The sequence below is a fragment of the Brassica rapa genome, chromosome A07 (assembly GCF_000309985.2).
Source record: "Brassica rapa cultivar Chiifu-401-42 chromosome A07, CAAS_Brap_v3.01, whole genome shotgun sequence".
In the NCBI taxonomy this organism is placed as follows: Eukaryota; Viridiplantae; Streptophyta; class Magnoliopsida; order Brassicales; family Brassicaceae; genus Brassica; species Brassica rapa.
In genome coordinates, this window is record NC_024801.2 from 15,757,954 (window position 1) to 15,775,679 (window position 17,726).

The 17,726-nt window shown below is 33.2% G+C and overlaps 2 protein-coding genes across 3 annotated transcripts; both read left to right on the forward strand.

Annotated features, from left to right (window-relative positions):
• The first annotated feature begins 7,073 nt into the window (after positions 1–7,073).
• Positions 7,074–10,307, forward strand: LOC103829709. Of its 2 annotated transcripts, XM_033274988.1 has the most exons (13): positions 7,086–7,728; positions 7,883–8,057; positions 8,132–8,194; positions 8,272–8,377; positions 8,464–8,568; positions 8,634–8,710; positions 8,791–8,908; positions 8,996–9,068; positions 9,146–9,337; positions 9,412–9,532; positions 9,617–9,838; positions 9,921–10,010; positions 10,059–10,298. In XM_033274988.1, exons 1-12 carry the CDS (start codon positions 7,655–7,657, stop codon positions 9,966–9,968), a joined length of 1,374 nt encoding a protein of 457 aa, XP_033130879.1. In that variant the 5' UTR covers positions 7,086–7,654; the 3' UTR covers positions 9,969–10,010; positions 10,059–10,298. The 2 variants fall into 2 exon arrangements, with proteins under 2 accessions (XP_033130880.1, XP_033130879.1); XM_033274989.1 differs by having other exon boundaries at positions 7,074–7,728; positions 8,470–8,568; positions 9,921–10,307.
• A 252-nt stretch (positions 10,308–10,559) lies between these two features.
• On the forward strand, positions 10,560–14,263 carry LOC103829711. The gene is made up of 2 exons (XM_009105401.3): positions 10,560–13,367; positions 13,488–14,263. Exons 1-2 carry the CDS (start codon positions 13,311–13,313, stop codon positions 14,070–14,072), a joined length of 642 nt encoding a protein of 213 aa, XP_009103649.1. The 5' UTR covers positions 10,560–13,310; the 3' UTR covers positions 14,073–14,263.
• Positions 14,264–17,726: the final 3,463 nt, after the last annotated feature.

The window sequence follows — 17,726 nt, forward strand, 5'->3', positions numbered from 1 at the left end:
TTCTGCTTCAACATGGTTAATTTTTCTTTGATTAATTAGCTAAAATTCTACAAAAAAAAAAGTAATAGTAATCTTGTGATATTGGAAATCTCATATCATTCCAAAACAAACGTTCACGTGTAGCAAGCGGTACATCGTACGAGCTGAAATATACGCACTTGCGTCTGTATCACTCCCACTGTCTCACCAACTGTGATTAACGCACGCCGGCTGGTTTTTGAATTACGTTTTTTCCCACTGAGCTATTTTAGATGAGATTTTTTTTTTGCTTAATGACATATTGTTACATCATTTTTTGCCAAATCTAATTCGAGTTCTTGCGTAAAAGTTGAATATTCAAGCAATAAAGTCAAATGCCACGAAAAAATCATCTCTCTTTTGAGATAAGATTGTCCAGTTTGACTAAGGTTGTGTGGCTGGAGACTGACTCCAGCATATTGCGGTTCATGTGCGTATCTTTGTCTACTGTTCTACGTATTTCTATCGACATAAAAACAAATTTTGCAGGTGAGTAATTAATTAGAAGAAATTATTCACTTGCAAAAAAAGAAAAGCTTTTGGTTTATTTTAGGGAAATTGCATCTTATATACAACAAAAAAACACAAATACACTAACTAACTAAAACTCCCCCCTCTTTCCTATTTTCTCTTCCTATCTCTCTCTATTTTCTTTCCAAAATCTAATTTTATTTTTTGTTATTTGGCAAATAGCCATATTTTACTTTGTCATGTGTAAGGTGATTGCACTTGATTATCAAAATGCGTTTATATATTCTTTCTAGTATTTTTTTTTTTTAACAACAAAGGGCTAAGAGCATGTTTATTGGTGCAATCCCTTAGTGGGTGCTTAGTGAATTTTTAAATATTAAAGTTGAGTTGGGGTCAAAAAGAAAAGAACCAAACTACGAGAACTGAATGTGCAAAATAGCCAAAAGTAGCCATTGATGTTTCACGAGTCTTTCGAATGCGACGGCTAAATTGATTCCAACGATGAGCAGCACGACGGAGATGAACTGACGATGTCGAAACTGAGGTGGAGGAGAGCTGGCGATGCCGATGATTCAGGGACTGTCCAGTGGAGGAGAGCTGAGACGTTGAGGATTGATGATTGGAGCATCGGAGAGGGGAAAAACAACCAACCATGGTCTCCAATCTCGAGATGCAGAGCGGTTTCATGGCGTCGAGGAGTCGTCGAGGTGTCGAGGACTCGCTGTTTCGCCACCGAGAGAAGAACAAGAAAAAAGACGAAAGACGACACTGCTCCTCCAACCAACCTGATTGTGCCACGTACCCGCTAAGCAACGTGCCTTCGAAACCCAAATTAGGCGACGTCCTTTGTTCAATTGTCTATTTTCCTTTTATTTTAATTGCCAATTTAGCTAAACAACCCTCCTAAGGGACACCGATAAACATGCTCTAAAAACCTTAGATTATCTCTGTAAAAACCATTTCGGGGGAACTGAATCAACATAAACCATAGCAGATGACGAAGTCCTAGCACATCGTGCCAGCTTGATATATTCTTTCTAGTTTTCAGAAGGTTTTTAATGTTGGTATTTTGTGAAATTTCAATTTATCAATCAAAAGAAAAATTCTACTAGAAATACAGATCTAAGATCTAGGCAGCTCAAATAAAGGTAGCTCAACTGATTCATGATAATAGTGACATGTGATCATGAAAATTTTATCACGCTAAACACCTTTGATATCATCATGCACGTAAATTTATAGAGATTTAATTTTTTAAGCAAAAACATTAGTTATTTATTTAACCATAATTTAACAACAATAAAACAATATACAAAAATCATCCTACTATATAATAGCAGTTAAATTGAGGCTTTTTAAGCTATGCCACATAGGCACAAATATTCTCATCCAACCAAACTGCCATGTCATTCCATATTGGGCTTGGATTTTAAAAAAATTAATCAGCTTTGCAGCCCTTTTGACTCATCGTGCAGCTGTCTTGATCCCATTTCGCAGTCCAGCCCATTTACCCAGTCCTTTGTCGATTCTATTTCATTCGCAGACCCAGCCTATTTTTTATACAGATAGCAAGTTTATTGTTCCATATATGATTCTTAGTATTTGAATATAACATATAACGTATAAATCTAATAATATTAAAATATATTTTGTTTTTGTTAAGGGTAGTAAAACATCTGACCTGAAAACTGAAAAACTAAAATATAAAAAATGAAAATTATATGATATTCATAAAATTTTCCAACTGCTTTGTCTTAAAAAAAATTAATTACGTAACTAACATTGCATGATGTTACGTACAAACTTTTGTTAGCTTTTATTTTGTAGTTTTATGATAATTACAATAGTATACATAATGAGAATGAATAATATATATATAGAAATTATGTCGTTAGTTATTGAAACTACTTTGAAAATTTTAAATATTTATTTTTTATTTTATACAATTTTAAATCTAAATCCCAAATCCCCACCCGTTAATTATAATCCTAAATAACCACATCACACTAAAATATTTCATTTTACTAAATTTAATAAGTAAAATGACACTAATACTCTAGATATATTAAAAATTACATTGAAAGTGGAATAAGCTTACATTGAAATGGCTGCCCCTTTCATGCTTCTAAGGAATTTAAATCAAAAGAAAGGGTTATGCAATGGAACACGTCTGATTGTTCCTTACCTAAGTGAGCGTGTTATTAGAGGTGAAATAGTTACAGGCTCTCATATTGGACATAAAGTGGACCTTCCAAGAATCATACTATCGGAATCAGTAACTAAACATCCATTCACCCTTGAAAGGCGGCAATTTCCAATCAGGTTATGTTACGCAATGACAATTAACAAAAGTTAGGGTCAGAGTTTGAAATGTGTCCTATTATATTTGCCACAACCCGTTTTCACCCATGAACAGCTCTATGTTGGTTTTTACCGAGTTATTACCCAGTCAGGCCTCAAAATTATACAAGGAAAGGATCAAAAGATAGGAAGGGTTAAAAACATAGTCTACAAAAAAATATACAACGGTCTACCTCGCTCCCCTAAAAAAATATTATTTTGCAACACAATTCACAACACATTCCAAAAATACTAAATTCCTTTCTCTCTCCCCCAGAATCACGATCAGATGCTCACCTAGAGCAGATTCTCCAGAATCACGAACAAATTTCTATACCATAAGATGCAAGTAACCAGTAAGTCTGCCGACCAAAACTCTCCGAACTCAATAATGAATCTGTACTAACAAAATTCTTTTATAATAATAGGCCCGCTCACAATAGAAAATGCCATCTCTACAAGACCATTCACAATATACTTTGCAGACATCATCTACGTCTTATCTTATTTTTATTCCTTTTCGTTAGCTACCAAACTCTATTCCCTTTGGACAATTACTTATTTATACTGTCAAACAATTTAGTTTTGAACTGTCTCAACTGGATAACATTCCCTTTGGATTGGATTGGATTGCGTTTACACAGGTACTAACATTTTATTAAATAATATTTGTTTTAAGCAATAAATATATAATACAATAATTTTTTGTAGATCCAAAATGGTACGTATAACCATATGGGACAATGAGGCGGCTAATTTGAGGGAGTTAAATCGCATATCTACCAGGAAAAACCAAACGTAATCATCACAAGTATCATTCCAAGGTTACATGAAGGTAATAAACTAAACAAAAAGTTTATGTCAAACTAAATGCTTATAAATATTACACTTATACAGGAAAACTATCACTCACAACCACATCAGGATCGCACTTTTACTTTGACACCGACATTGATATTATACAACGCTTCTAAAACACGAATAAACTGCTATCCCAAGCCTGATAGCAAACGACACCACTCAATATTCAAAAATACTATTTTCTCCTATAAAATTTGATTGCTCAACACAATATATTATTCAAACTTACTTTTGTTTAGAAAAGAAAAACTGATCACCGCATCACATTCAAACAAAAACTCCATGGTTAAATCTACAACACACAAAATTAACAAACACTTTCTTAAACTAAAAACTACTAATCAAAAATATAAATTTTCTTAATTTTAACATGTTATCCGCGCGTAGCACGGACACCGAATCTAGTATAACATAAAATGTTAATATTGTTTTACATCAGACAATTTAATAAAGTCAACTAATTTGGAACAAAAAGAATTTTTAGACGTCACGTAGTAAAAACAAAGAAAGTAATTAATGCTTTAGTAAATTCTATGAAAACATTAAATTCCAATTCTTTAGTAATTTTAATTGATACAAATTTTTGAAATTACTTTATGAAGCAAGAAAAAGTGTCCTCTTTACCTTGTTTGTGAGTTTTTCGATTGCATGTCTCTTGTGCATGTAGCTTTGAAGAAGGTTCCAAAGATACAGATGAAGAAATGGTTTATCATCATCAATTGAGCTTCTGCAGAAATAACTCGTCTCAATTGAAGATGTTACCGGCTTCTCCAAAAATCATCAGTTTATGTGGGACTGTTAGTTGATACACCCCCTCCCCCTCCTTTCACGCTAGGATTAGACATCTGAAGCATGGAGTTTTTCGTGGATAACCACCAGGTGCACCTACAATCGAGTGGTTTATTGGACTTACACAGAAGAAAATTGCTATATTAGTAAGTGTGAGTCTAACTCACATCCTAAATCTAGTTCATAGGAGGAGATTTACCACACACTTACTATATATTTCTAATTCAATCGATGTGAGACTGTTGATATGCACAATTAACCTAATACGGGTTGACTCGCAAAAACCGAAAACTGCTTGATCGAACTCATAAGATCCACAAGGAAAAAAATGGGCATAATTTTTTTTTATGGACAACAAATGGGCATAACTTATTTTGTCCAAACCTGCTTGCCATCATATTTGGGCTAGGTCCACCGGTCAAAGCTTATTTTGACATCTCCATTTCTAATGTATATCACGATTCAGTGTAGTTCTAGATATACTATCCAAAATAAAAAACTTTAAACATAGTCAAATCAAACTAAAACCTACTAAAAAGTACCAAACTGAAGCGAATCCTACTATATAAAAGGGACTAAATTCAAAGCTTTTGAGACTATCCACCTCAGCCAAAATATTCTCATCCAAAAAAAATTAGAAATAAATGTTATTTATAAGATAATTAACTAACATACAACTTTTGATATTTCTAAAAATTTCAAATTTGTAACTACTAATTTACTAATATAATCATATATCTATATTGAATTATGTTCTATTTTTAATCGTTAGACTTCAAGGATAAATAAATTATTAATTTACAATATATATAGTTTATAACTTTATATTGTAGTTATAAATAAAGCAAAAATAATCGGGAAAGGTGAAGAAGCTCATTTAAAATTATGTAATTAAAATGATAAAATGGTGAGTATGATGACGTGAATCTAAGAAAATTTGTTGTACAAATTATGGTGCTTTCTTCGTCCACTATAAAGATTTAAAATAAAATACATATTCACATAAATAAGTCAATATTTGTTGTTTTTTTGGTAAGATGCTAAGATTATCAATTTTTGAAAGGTTACACTATTGTTTTTAAACAACTTATTACAGCAAGGAAACAAAAACAATCAACAACAACTCAAAGTAAAAAAAGCCTCAAGGAAGTCTTATACAAGAAAGATAAAAAGAAGTAGAGAAGAGGAGAAAGAAGAACTTTCGAGGTAAGAGAGGAGACGGTCACGCATCATACGGTCGAGAGAGGCAAGGATGACTGATGAAGGTGAGGAGACAGCAGTGAATACACGAGCATTACGCTCTTTCCACAGCAGGTAGATGGCTGACTGAAAATAGAGCTTGATGACTGGAGTAGCATGCGTATCTGCGTTGACGCGAGGTTGATTGATCCAGGCTGCAACAGAGTGTAGATCAGCCCGAGGAGAAATCCAAACTTCAGCAGCAAATCCAAACTTGTGCCAATATTTGTTGTTGATAGTGTTTATATTCTTTTCTAACATTAGTATCTATATTTTTTAGTAAACTGATCCAAAGAAATTAATTTGTGGAGCTAACCAAACGAGGATTATAGTATTTACTTTGGAAAAACTAATAGGTTGAATGATAGATGGCGTGCGTGCTTTTTCATATGAAAATCTGCACATATATTAAAATCATAAGATTTGAATCATAGAGAAAATATAGTGTATATGACTAAAGTTGGTCCATTCTGAAACTAAAGATGGCTAAAATTCTTCTTTGTCAAAATGCATAGATGTGAATCTTATATGAATAGAGTTCTCCATTGCTTATAACAGTGTAATAAACTCCGTGTGTAAAGGAGAAAAAATGTTATATAAGTGAAAACAAAAATTATGATTTTTTTTCTTGTGCCTATAGGCTCTTCGCAATTTGAAGAAGAAAGAACATATTGTGTGAAAATCTTTGGTTCGGTCAAATTTTATCCAGTTGTTTATAAAACTATTGTTATCTGATTCATGTAATTTTTCAGTGTTGATTTAAAAGCCCAAAAAACCCATCTATACTGACTTTTTGATATTTTTTTCTGTGATTTGAATTTAAAAAGAGATAAAACTTTCGATAAGTTATGTAAACTCAGAACAAGTATTTAGCTTTAGAAAGCATTTACATGTTTCAAACTTATAATATATACATATATAATGTTTAAAATTATGCATATAAAACCTGTGTAAAATGTGCCTAAATATGTTTCTCTTCTTTAATGTGTTAATCGTACTATATATAACATTATTTTAAAATTTCAAAAAGTTTATATCACATACAAAAAAATCATCAATAAAATATATAATTCTTCATCTACAACAAGAAAAATTATAAACATATAAATTTAAATTAAGAAAAACTAATATTGGAAAAACAAGAAGTTAATGTAAAAGAAAAAACCGACAAATAATATTATAAATAAAATAAATTTATAAGACACAATCCACGCGAAGCGCGGAAAAAATCTCCAGTAGTTATAAATATCTAAATGATTTCTATATCTTTTTCTAACATTTTACCGAAAAAAATTATATATTCTTATTTTTTTTTTGTCGTCATATATACTTATATCTAAAATGCTAGAATCAAATAATAACCTAAATGAATAGCTATATTTTGAAAATATGAATATATATCTAAAATGTTGATTATACTAAGATTTAAAATAAGTAAATATTTAGAATTTTTTTTGCTGTTATAAAAATAGTTATGTTACCAAAATTAACCAAATATTATTTATAAATTGAACTAACTATAACTTTTAAATATTTTCCTATATTTCGTATCTGAAGTAATTAAAATTATTTGAATTACGTAAAATTGCTTGAAAGAACGAAAAGAATCGTAATCAAACTGAACCGGGTTCAGAATTATATTAATCTAGTTTCCAATATCACCACTATTCCAACCAAACCAAAAAAATCAAAAGAACCTAACCGAAATCAACTCAAATTTACAAAATACAAAAAATAAAAAAACTGAAAAAGTAGAACCAAAGCCGAATGTTCGAACATCCAAGTGAATTGGGTTTGGTCTCCAAATTATTCGAAAGCATTTAGGTCAGAAGAACTGCCTTCCTTTTTTAATTACCACTTTCATTCGCGCTTCCCAAAGTTTGAGGGTTTTGGTCTCAAAGGAAGGAAGGAAGAAGAAGAGAGAATTCAATTAACGATGAATATGGACGGGCCTCTTGATTTCGAGAACGAAGATCTTTTGGTTAACCCTCCTCCGTCTGCTGACAAAAGGTCTTTCCTTTTTTATTTTGTTTCTCAATTGTTTTTCGATTTCGGCAAAATGTTGGTTCTTGTTAAAAGGCTCAAGCTTTGTGCCCCTTGTTGATAAAGCTCTCAACTTTAAGGTGGGTGTTTCTCAACATTGTTTTTTGTCTTGTCACACCAGGAAGAAAGTGATTGAGTTGGATGATCTTGTCTCTGAACATTACAAAGAGCAGAGCAAACTCATAGACAAAGGAAACAGGAAACGCAAAGCCTCCTCTAAGCTTTACGATTCTGATGATGATGATGAACGTGGCCAGGAAGCTTTGCTCTCCATTGTCGATGACTGTCGCAATCAGGCATGCCTTCTTTTTAAATTTCAGCACTTTCTTTCAAGTTTATTTTTTTCATCATGTAGATTACATTTTTTCAGATGAATGAGATATGCAGCGAAGAAGATACGCAAGAGTGGGGTTTATCTATGTTTGAAGATCAGGTTAGGCTCTGGTTTTATCCCAATGTTATTGTTATAGTTTGTAAAATTTCATTTGTCTTTGGTGTTATATTATACAGAAAGCTCCAACGCGTTCACTGCTTCCTGATATCGATAATTGCTACTTGTTGAAAGAGTTTATGAGTAGTCAGCTAAACTCGGTGGTGGATCTTAATCCAGATAATGGTTAGTTTTCTATGAAACTAATCGCTTTTTAATTGATTTTCTTTATCTCTGGTTTAAACTAGTAGCCTCCTAATGTACAATCTCAGGAACAGCATTTCTTGAAGGGTTGCTGGCTAACGGCTGGCTCACAAAACTGATCTTGACGTGTGCACGTGTGGAAACAATCATATGCCAATGGACACTTGATATATGTACGTCTTCTACCTCTTTCTTCGAGTTTAGGTTTTGGCTAACCCAATGCTCTTTGATTTATCAGTGTTGTATTCACCAAAAGAAGACCTGAGCTCTTCTGCTTGTGACTTCTGGTGTTCAATACTGTTATCACAAAACAAGGTAATGCTATCTACTTTTCTTCTTTACTAACCAGACTGAAACTGACTGCTTAGATGTTAAACACATTGTGGTTTAATCAGGTTAATGGAGCTCCTTTTGAAATTCAATGGCTTCCTAACTATCAGATACTTAAGGAAGCTCTTGAATCATATGGGTTCAGAATCAATTCATCACAAGATGCTGAGATACCTGAAGCAGGTGAGTTTCCTTGTTGCCTCCCTTTTGTTTTTTTTTTTGTTATAGACTTATCTAACCACTGAAGTCTTATTAACTTTTGGCTTGAAGATTCCAAGTCTCAAGGTCCTCCTCAGAATATTAGAGCTTGGCTCAAACTTGTCTCTGCTTGTTGTCAGATTAGGTTTGTGATGTAAAACTCCCTTTTGAGTATAACTCTTTTAACTATCTAATGCCTTCTCTGTTGCTTCATTGATTCAGATGTAAAAAGCCTATCTTCACCGCATCTCAGCTTGAACAACTAGCCGAAGTCCTTGTTTGGCTGCTCTTAGATCGTGGTCTTCAAGGTCTCTCGCTTCTCCTACAAGAGTGCTTGATATCTGTTACTGAATCCTTCAGAGAGGAAGAATGGGTTTCAAGCTGCAAGAACATAGCAAACTCTCTTGCTTCCAGGTTCGAACCTCCTTTTTTACTTGTATCCATTATCCTTGTGCCGTTTGACTTATCTGGTTTTGATTCATTTGCAGAGTGCCTCAAGACATGAACTGCTTGAGGATAGTGGAGTCCGTAGCAGGTGTTGATGCTCGAAGCAAGCATTTGAGAAGTTCCATCGCTAATCAAATGCTTGTTGTTTTACTTGAACATAAGGTAAAAACTATCTACCAATTCAAAGCGAGTTAAAGACTGTGAGTCAATGCGTTTATACACAATACTCTGGTCTTTGATTCTCAGGAGAGCGACGAGAATCTGATGAGCTCGCTGATGGCTATCAATCTGAAGGAGAAGAGTTGCAACCTCTTCAGAACGTACATGATGTTGGTTTTGGCAGAGAACTGGCTATTGTCAAGTAAGCTGGTTGAGGAAAAGCCAGTACTGAGAGACATGTGGGATGTGTTTCTCAGAAACTGTTTTTGTCAGATCAATAGCACCGATCTTCGGCCTTTTGCATCAAAAGTGAGTAGAAACCAAACTAAAAAATATATAAAAAACTTGTCTTCTTTTACTTTAATCTGAGTTTTTGTGGGTATTAACACAGGTTCGTACCAAAGCTTCATATCTTCGTCAAGGATGCAGAAGCGATTGAATTGGTAAACCTGAAACGTTAGCAGCAAGTCTCCAAAGTGAAATTTGAAGTGGTAAACCTGAAACGTTAGTAGCAAGTCTCCAATGTGAAATTTAGTTAGTTTTAGGTTTTGGTTTTGGTTTTTAGCCTAAGTTTAACTCTTAACCACTGAGAAAAACTAAATTTTCGAACCCCTCTATTAAGCTTTCTTTTAGCCCATGTCTTGGGTGTAAAAGAAAAATTCATCCTTGTGTCATTGATAGATTTGGTATATGTTACCAAATCTAATACAACTCATTGAGTGGTACTGCTGTTGTAAGTTATGTTAACTAATGAATTTTTTAGTGCTGATTCAGGCTTTACTAATTCGCTATCAAGCTGGTTAATTATGTCGGGCGTTAAGAATAATTGGCCACCTAACTGATTAGCCTTTAGTAATGATGATGGGACTTGTAACAAACTAACAATTCTGATAAAATCGTGATTGGAGAATATTTTGGTTACAAGTTACAGAAAATAAAAGAGATTTTGGTAAAATTTAAGAAGCATAGAAACTAGAAATGAAGATGGGAATACACTCGATAAAAGGGGTCAATGTGCGCAATAAAAAAAATTTAAGGGGCAATATAAATGATAAGTCCTTTTCTTGCTTTCTTGTAATAGCAACTCACAGTCATAATGGGCACCGTTGGGATGGGACGTAAAGGACTTTTTAGTTGCTCCTTAGTTTTCCTCTTTTTGAAATGTGCGGTTTCTTTTCCCTTGGTTTTATTTAACCCACCAACATTAGATTCTTTTACTCCCACATTAAGCATCTATTACGCCGGTTTCATATCTTTGTAACATGATCTAGAGCTCTATTAAAGTAACTAATGATGATGGATTTTTTTTTGTCAAACGATATACACTATGGAAACTTGAAATTAGAACAATACATCAATATACATAAACGGAATTAATTTGGAGAAGAAGCTGAGACATGCGAATAAGAACAAAAGGGAAGATGTTAGGTTATCAGTAACATACTTTTGCTGACCAACTTTTCTCCATCCATGTTCACATCACACACACACACACACAAATACTCTACAAATAGTTAAATACTTTTGGATATGAGTATATAAGCGCGCGTACGTGTGAATTCACATGAACAAGGAAAGAAAGTTGCGTACGTGTGGACATGTGTGATCGACGTCAACTTTAGAAATATGTTTCAGAATGAAGCAATAGATTCATTCAGGAAATGTTATTAGGGTCCCATTGCCGTTGGAAGTTTTTATAATTTTAGACCAGGCCCGGGCAACGACTGTGTATGGAAAAGGTGTAGTGGCCCATACACATTTTGATATATTAAAAATTAACTAGCAGGGACAACCATCTTAAGAAATTAATATTGGAGAAAAGATCCAATTCATATTTATAAAGAAAAAAAAGTAAATGGGACCTGTTTTATTTTGTAGTATATAAGCTGAAAGTTATGCTTGTTAGCAAACGAATCCAGATTATATTTGAATTTTTAAAACTTTAGTATATCAGTTGGTAAAAATCATTGTTATTGGTGAGATATTGGTTTCCTTCTCTCTTTTACTAAAAAAAAAAATCATTACAATGAAAAATATAAGGTGGACGTCACATGGCCTACTTATCAAGGGTTTAAAAGTTTTTTCACTTATTTGAAGTCTGATTATTAGAGAGTGTAGTTTCTTACGGATTATATGATGCAAAGCTTAAAAAAAATTAGATTGATGCAAAGAGATGAATTATAAGGTGGACGTCACATGGCCTACTTATCAAGGGTTTAAAAGTTTTTACACTTATTTGAATCTGATTATTAGAGAGTGTAGTTTCTTACATATTATATGATGCAAAGCTTAAAAAAAAATAGATTTCTGCAAAGAGATAAATTCCTTGTGGTCGTGTGATATAAAGAGAACATGTCTATCGAAATTTTTTGTATATGGAGAACCGTTTCTTAATCCGAGTGTTGCAAGAAAAGCTATATTGTAGAACATTATTTGTGAAGTTGTTCATTAATATTGTATATGTTACAAGTAGTTTATCAATCATCTGTAATAGAAATACAAATTATATAATAATGTTTTCAGTGTTAAAAATGATAATAATAGGTTATAGGTACAATGCTCACCTTTGGTGGTTTGCTTGGATTTAATTTTTAGTTTCTTAGAAGTTTTTTAAAAACTTTTTTGCGGCCTTTAAGAATAGAATGGCTTAACAGCAGATTCTGGTTCAATATTATTGTAACCAAACATTCATTCTAGTAATGACATTTACATTCTTAGCAAAAAAAAAAGGTTATAGGTACAAGCTTTGAGTAAAAAAAACAGAAATTTTTATGGTCTAAAGATTTCATCTACCATACTGAAACAACATTTTGACACATTGGCGATTACTTAGCCGACAATGAACACTTCCGGAAACAATAGCCCAAACAAGGGATAACAAATCTCTAAGTAATAGAGACAAGAAGATAAAACAAATAATACACAAACAAATTATCCAAAAAAATCATCGGAATAACCAAAAAAGAGCAACAAAGGCGGACAAGCAAAGCTCTTAAGACACATTCCAATGGCCTTCATCCGAAGACAAAGAAGAGCCAATATATGGGATAAAATGCGAGAAATACGCTCAAGATCACTGAATAGTTTGAAGATAGACCCAAGAACCAAAATCAACTCCTAAAACACCTACTTTCCAACCTGAATAATTTAATTCAAGACAAAAGGCAATAGTATAACTATGAATATTTTTTTCACATTCACTGACTAGTCTTGTTACCATTAATTAAGCTATTATGGTTGCAGAAAGATTGCGATACAATCGTAGAAGAGGTAAATAACACTGGTAAGTTTTGTTAAGGAACAAAATACAATAGTTGTTATGCTTATGCGTATGAAACCGAACATACATTTGATATTTACTAAACCTGAAACAAATACAATTAGTTTGATTTAGTCTCTTAAATATTGCAACTAAAATTCTCTACTTCTCTCGCATCGAGACCGAAAAGACCATGTAATAACTACTTTACTGTTCAGTCAAATTGCGATCAAGAATCATTATTACCGTTTAACGCGTTTTTCTGTTTTGTATTTTTTGTAAAATCTAAAAAAGCGAAGGAAAAAGTCAATAAAGATTCTCTTTAATGGAAAAAAAAAGGATCAGACATTTTTGTCTCAGGCCCTTGTGACTAGTCTAAAAACACCCACTAATCATAAATAAAACCAGTGCAAATCAAATCTATCCTATATTTTATTTATAACGATGACAACATACAATATAAACTCATCATAACTCATATATAACTCTCTCACTCACTCTACAACTGATTCATTGAAGAAGATGGAGAGACCAAATTATCTGCTTAGTTGTGTTCACCAAAACCAGTGTGGTATAAAGGTAAATTAAACACAATTCCACATTCTTCTTCAAGAGCTTAATTCACTTTCTTTTTCTAGTTCTTTGATTGATTCACTTTCAATTTTTCCTCCAAACTCAGATGTTTATTTTTGTGGGCAGACAATAGAAGAGTTAAGACATTCACTTCTCCACACAAGAGTGGAGTTGGAGCAAACAATAAGGGTAGCCCAAGAAGAACTCAATGCCAAAGACAACCACATAATGCAGCTCAAAGATCTCCTCAACAAAACTATTAAAGAGAAAGATGAAGCACAAAAGAGATACAAGAAGCTTCTTCTTGACAAAAACATCATCCTTCAACACCAGACTGTAGATGAACAAGACCCACACCTCAGTGGGCTTCTTTCATCCGACGGTGAGGAAAGCGTTGTCTCATGTTTTGAACCACCGATGCAACTCGAGTTAGATTTTCCAGACATGACATTACCGGAGAAAGGGAAGCTTTTAAATGCGGTTTTGAAGGCAGGGCCTCTGCTTCAGACTCTGCTTTTGGCTGGACAGCTTCCACAATGGCGTTATCCACCACCGCAGCTAGAGTCATTCGAAATTCCACCAGTGATTATTCCTGAAGCAACGCCATTGTCACCAAATAGCTGTGGGAGTAATCTTAACCGGAAGAGGGTTCACTGCGATGATTCTAGTTCCAAAAGAGAGACCAAGTACCAAAGACTTCTCTTTCCTTGATTGTTGATGTAATCATATTTTCATTCAAGCATCAAGTATGTTTATGAAGAGTTCATTTTTCTTTGTTTCTTTCCACTGCAAAAAAAAAAGCATTGGAGCTTGAATCCTTTTTCTCCCATGTGGAGGTTGTTGTAGTGGGTTCATGGACTGACCCGGTCCGGTTTAGAACAGGCCGGCCGCTAGAGCTTGAATTATTTCCTCTCATGTAAGGTTGTTATGGTGAGTCCAAAGGCTGATCCGGACCACCTTATGATCAGGTTAAGATCGTCCATAGATTGTTTGCAAGTTAAACAGCGTGGAGCTTCTGATTAGCTATGCAAAATTTTAGGTCCATCTTTTAAAGCTTTTAATCAATATTAAAACCGGCCGGGACTTAAAAACGGATTCAGGCTAAAATAGACTGGCCTGGCCTGGCCCTTTTCAACAATTCTATTCCCTTGTGTGTGTAAAAGAAGACAGAGAAAGTGTGCGAGGAAGACTTTAAGATGAAATGATGTGAGGTTGATGAGTGAATAGTGATTTGGATTTTTGGAACCAAACAAATCTGAATCAGTATCTTCTAAGAAGATATAAATAAAAAATAAAACTAATTTTGTCAGCGACAATAACAGTTAGTTCTTGCCTATAGGCCGCATGTGTAGGAGGAGTCGGTGGAGCCTAAAGAAAAAAGTGTGTGAGGACCAATTTTCTTGGTTATGCTTTTTTGCACTATTCTTTTTGACTAATTTACCCATTAACCTTATTTTTTCAAATACAAGATATTTTTAGCCTACTCTTAACATCAATGGAAAATCATTCACATAGGTTTCAAGAGCAAGAAAAAAAGTAGCAAACACAAAAGCATAACCAAATAATGAGTTTATGAAAGGAGAACGTAGCTTGATTACATAACGTACTTTTGTTTATATGAATCTTAACGACAATAAAATTCCCAACATTCCATGTTAACAAACAAATCAAATTCTTCAGAAATTATATCATGGAGAAGTTGATGAGTTTGTGTAAAGTTTGGTCAGCTTGCATAATCGAGTGGTTACTAGTGGGCCTAACACTATATGAATGAGCTTCAACAACTTTTCCGATCTAGTATGATATATTGAATTGTTGGGAGAAAATCTCACATATTATATTTTTTGGATCTCGGCCTTGCGATCAATCGGGTCTGGCTGGTGCCGGTGATCAAACCCCCAAAAAACTAGTTGGTTGGATCTCAGCCCGATGTATACCTCTGAGTTATAAAAGAATATAATCCATGTAAAATTTTAGTAATTATGATTTTGTGTAGAATGTATAATTACTGCTGAAATTTTGTCTTTATAATCGTTCTATAAAAATATAGTAAAATATTTCAGACGAAAAAATAAATTGAAGTATTGTAAATGATTTATTTTTGATACGTAATATATTCAAACTAAAAGTATGTTTTTAAGAGAGGTTACAAGGAAGTATTGAACAGGCCAACTAAATACAAAACGAAAAGGTTGGATTCTGTAAACATTTTTCTTATGGGCTCTTAAACATTTTCAGAGGAAAAAAGAGATGTAAGTGTGATAGAAACAAACTTAAAAAGAAACGAGAAGCAAGAGAAACAACCTCTTTATCTTTCTTTTTCTTGTCAACAATGAATAGCAACCTCTTTTATCTTGTAGAAATAAGAAGAAAGGTAAATGGTGTTTCAATTTTTCGGATAATAATTGATTATGTGTTGGATGAATGATCCAAAATAAATGGAGTCGAGAGACCATTTATTTTTCGAATGTGCTTTCTCAGCGGAGGTTCTGCAGGGTACGATCAAAGGTCTGGTAATGGGAGTAACAGTTCAATGGTCGCCTTTGTTGCAATGTCTGGTCAATGGGTTCCAAGACATAACCACAACCTTCTTAGTTCGATATTGCTTTCAAGCAGTTGCGTATGCCATCTGGTATGAAAGAAACAAACGTCGGGTTGGAGAGCTTCCTCAAACTTCTTCTCGACTAACCACTCATTTGGATAAGCAAATTCGGAACAGGATCTCTTCATTGAGGAAGAAACCTGGAAGTAAATATGAGAAGACAATGGAGTTGTGGTTTGGGAGTCGTTGACTCTATCAAATTCTTCTATTTTCAAATTATAGGTTTTTATTTTCTTTGTCAATAGAAAATAGCATAGCTTGTACAAAGATTTTTTGAAGTGAATAAATTTAAAATTCTTTCAAAAAAAAAAAAGAATGATCCAAAATAAAAGAATAGAAATAAAAAGTTGTTGTTTGATGAATAAGATGAACAGAAATCTGTTGGGTTGGCCCAAACGGAATTCCTTCGAGTATTTCAAACCCACTTTACTATATGACTCTTTAAAAAAAATAACAAATCCGGCGCATTATTTTTTTTTTGGGTGGGTTTACATCTGTTTTGATATCTAGTATGAGTTCAACTTCAATTTTTTTTTTTGAAAAAGTTCAACTTCATGATAAAGAAATAAAGCATGCACGTAAATCTAACAAGAATCATCTTCATGCACGAGTTTTTATTCTATTTCAGCTTTCCAACAAAGAAAGAGAAAGCATATAGTTTAAACTTTTCTACAATTGCAAGTTAATGCTCGAATCTAATCATATAGTATATTTATATCTGTTCCTCAAAAAGATGCAAAGTGAAGTTTATCATAAATGTGTTTGCATATTCAGAAGGGATGTTGTTGCTTTGAACGTGGTCGTTTTTCTGGTTGAACAATGATTAAATATTGAAACAATAGCTTATCATTTATATAGCTTTACCTATCCCGTAAATATACGGCTTCCTCATGATGAATGTTCACTACAAGTAGGGAATGTAAAAATCTTATATACCACCTCACCATTCGGTTTTTAGGTTAGTCTCCATTCCAACTGTTTTTCTTGGATTTAATCTTTTAGAACTTGGAGAGAACATGTCCCAACTATCACCACATTGATCATATTAACTGGGACTGGACAATCGTTCCACCTCTTTCTCTCCTTCTCTGTTGACTTAAATTCTCGCCGCTATCATATTTTTTTCTTCTTTCTAGTTTTGCATAGCGTTTCCTCTGTGATATTGATAGGTTTAGGAAGAGCTTGTTGGTAGGTTCCGGTTCAAGCGCGGTGTGGGTTGGTTCAGTAAGATTCATAGACAGAGGCTCTTTGTAGTTCTAGATTCTATGAAGACTAAAGCTGAGAATTTTAATTTTTGCCCGCAAGACTTGCTCCGTTTGAAGGCGAGCATATGCAGATCAAATCATTTGACATGTTTGTATTGCAGGACGAGTGCGGGTGGACAGACTTTTTTTCTATAAATTTTTTTATAAATAATGAAATTTATAAAAATATTAATTAGTTATTTTGATATCTTAAAATTTAAAATACATTTTGTAAATTGGAGAAAGTATATAGTAGAAAAATCGTTAATTTTCTTTATAGTTCATTTATTTTGTTTTTCTATTATGTAATCGACTCAAAATTAAATTTAACAAGATACAAATGTAAGAAAAACCAGAATTTAACTATTCGATAAATTTAGTTGAATTGATGACAAAAAAAATAAAGTAAATAAATTTAGTTGAATTGGATTTTGAATGAAAGTTGACAAAAGAAAAGAAGAAGACATGACCGAATAAGAATCACTGTTGATTTTCAGAGTTTCATTACAAAACAAAAGA

Excerpts from the sequence above, each read along its gene's own strand:
- LOC103829709 (XM_033274988.1), top strand. The coding sequence starts at position 7,655 with ATGAATATGGACGGGCCTCTTGATTTCGAGAACGAAGATCTTTTGGTT. Across the intron at positions 8,711-8,790 it reads TACTGTTATCACAAAACAAG|GTTAATGGAGCTCCTTTTGA; the intron begins GTAATGCTATCT and ends TGGTTTAATCAG. Across the intron at positions 9,839-9,920 it reads TTCGGCCTTTTGCATCAAAA|GTTCGTACCAAAGCTTCATA; the intron begins GTGAGTAGAAAC and ends GTATTAACACAG.
- LOC103829711 (XM_009105401.3), top strand. The coding sequence starts at position 13,311 with ATGGAGAGACCAAATTATCTGCTTAGTTGTGTTCACCAAAACCAGTGT. Across the intron at positions 13,368-13,487 it reads AAAACCAGTGTGGTATAAAG|ACAATAGAAGAGTTAAGACA; the intron begins GTAAATTAAACA and ends TTTTGTGGGCAG.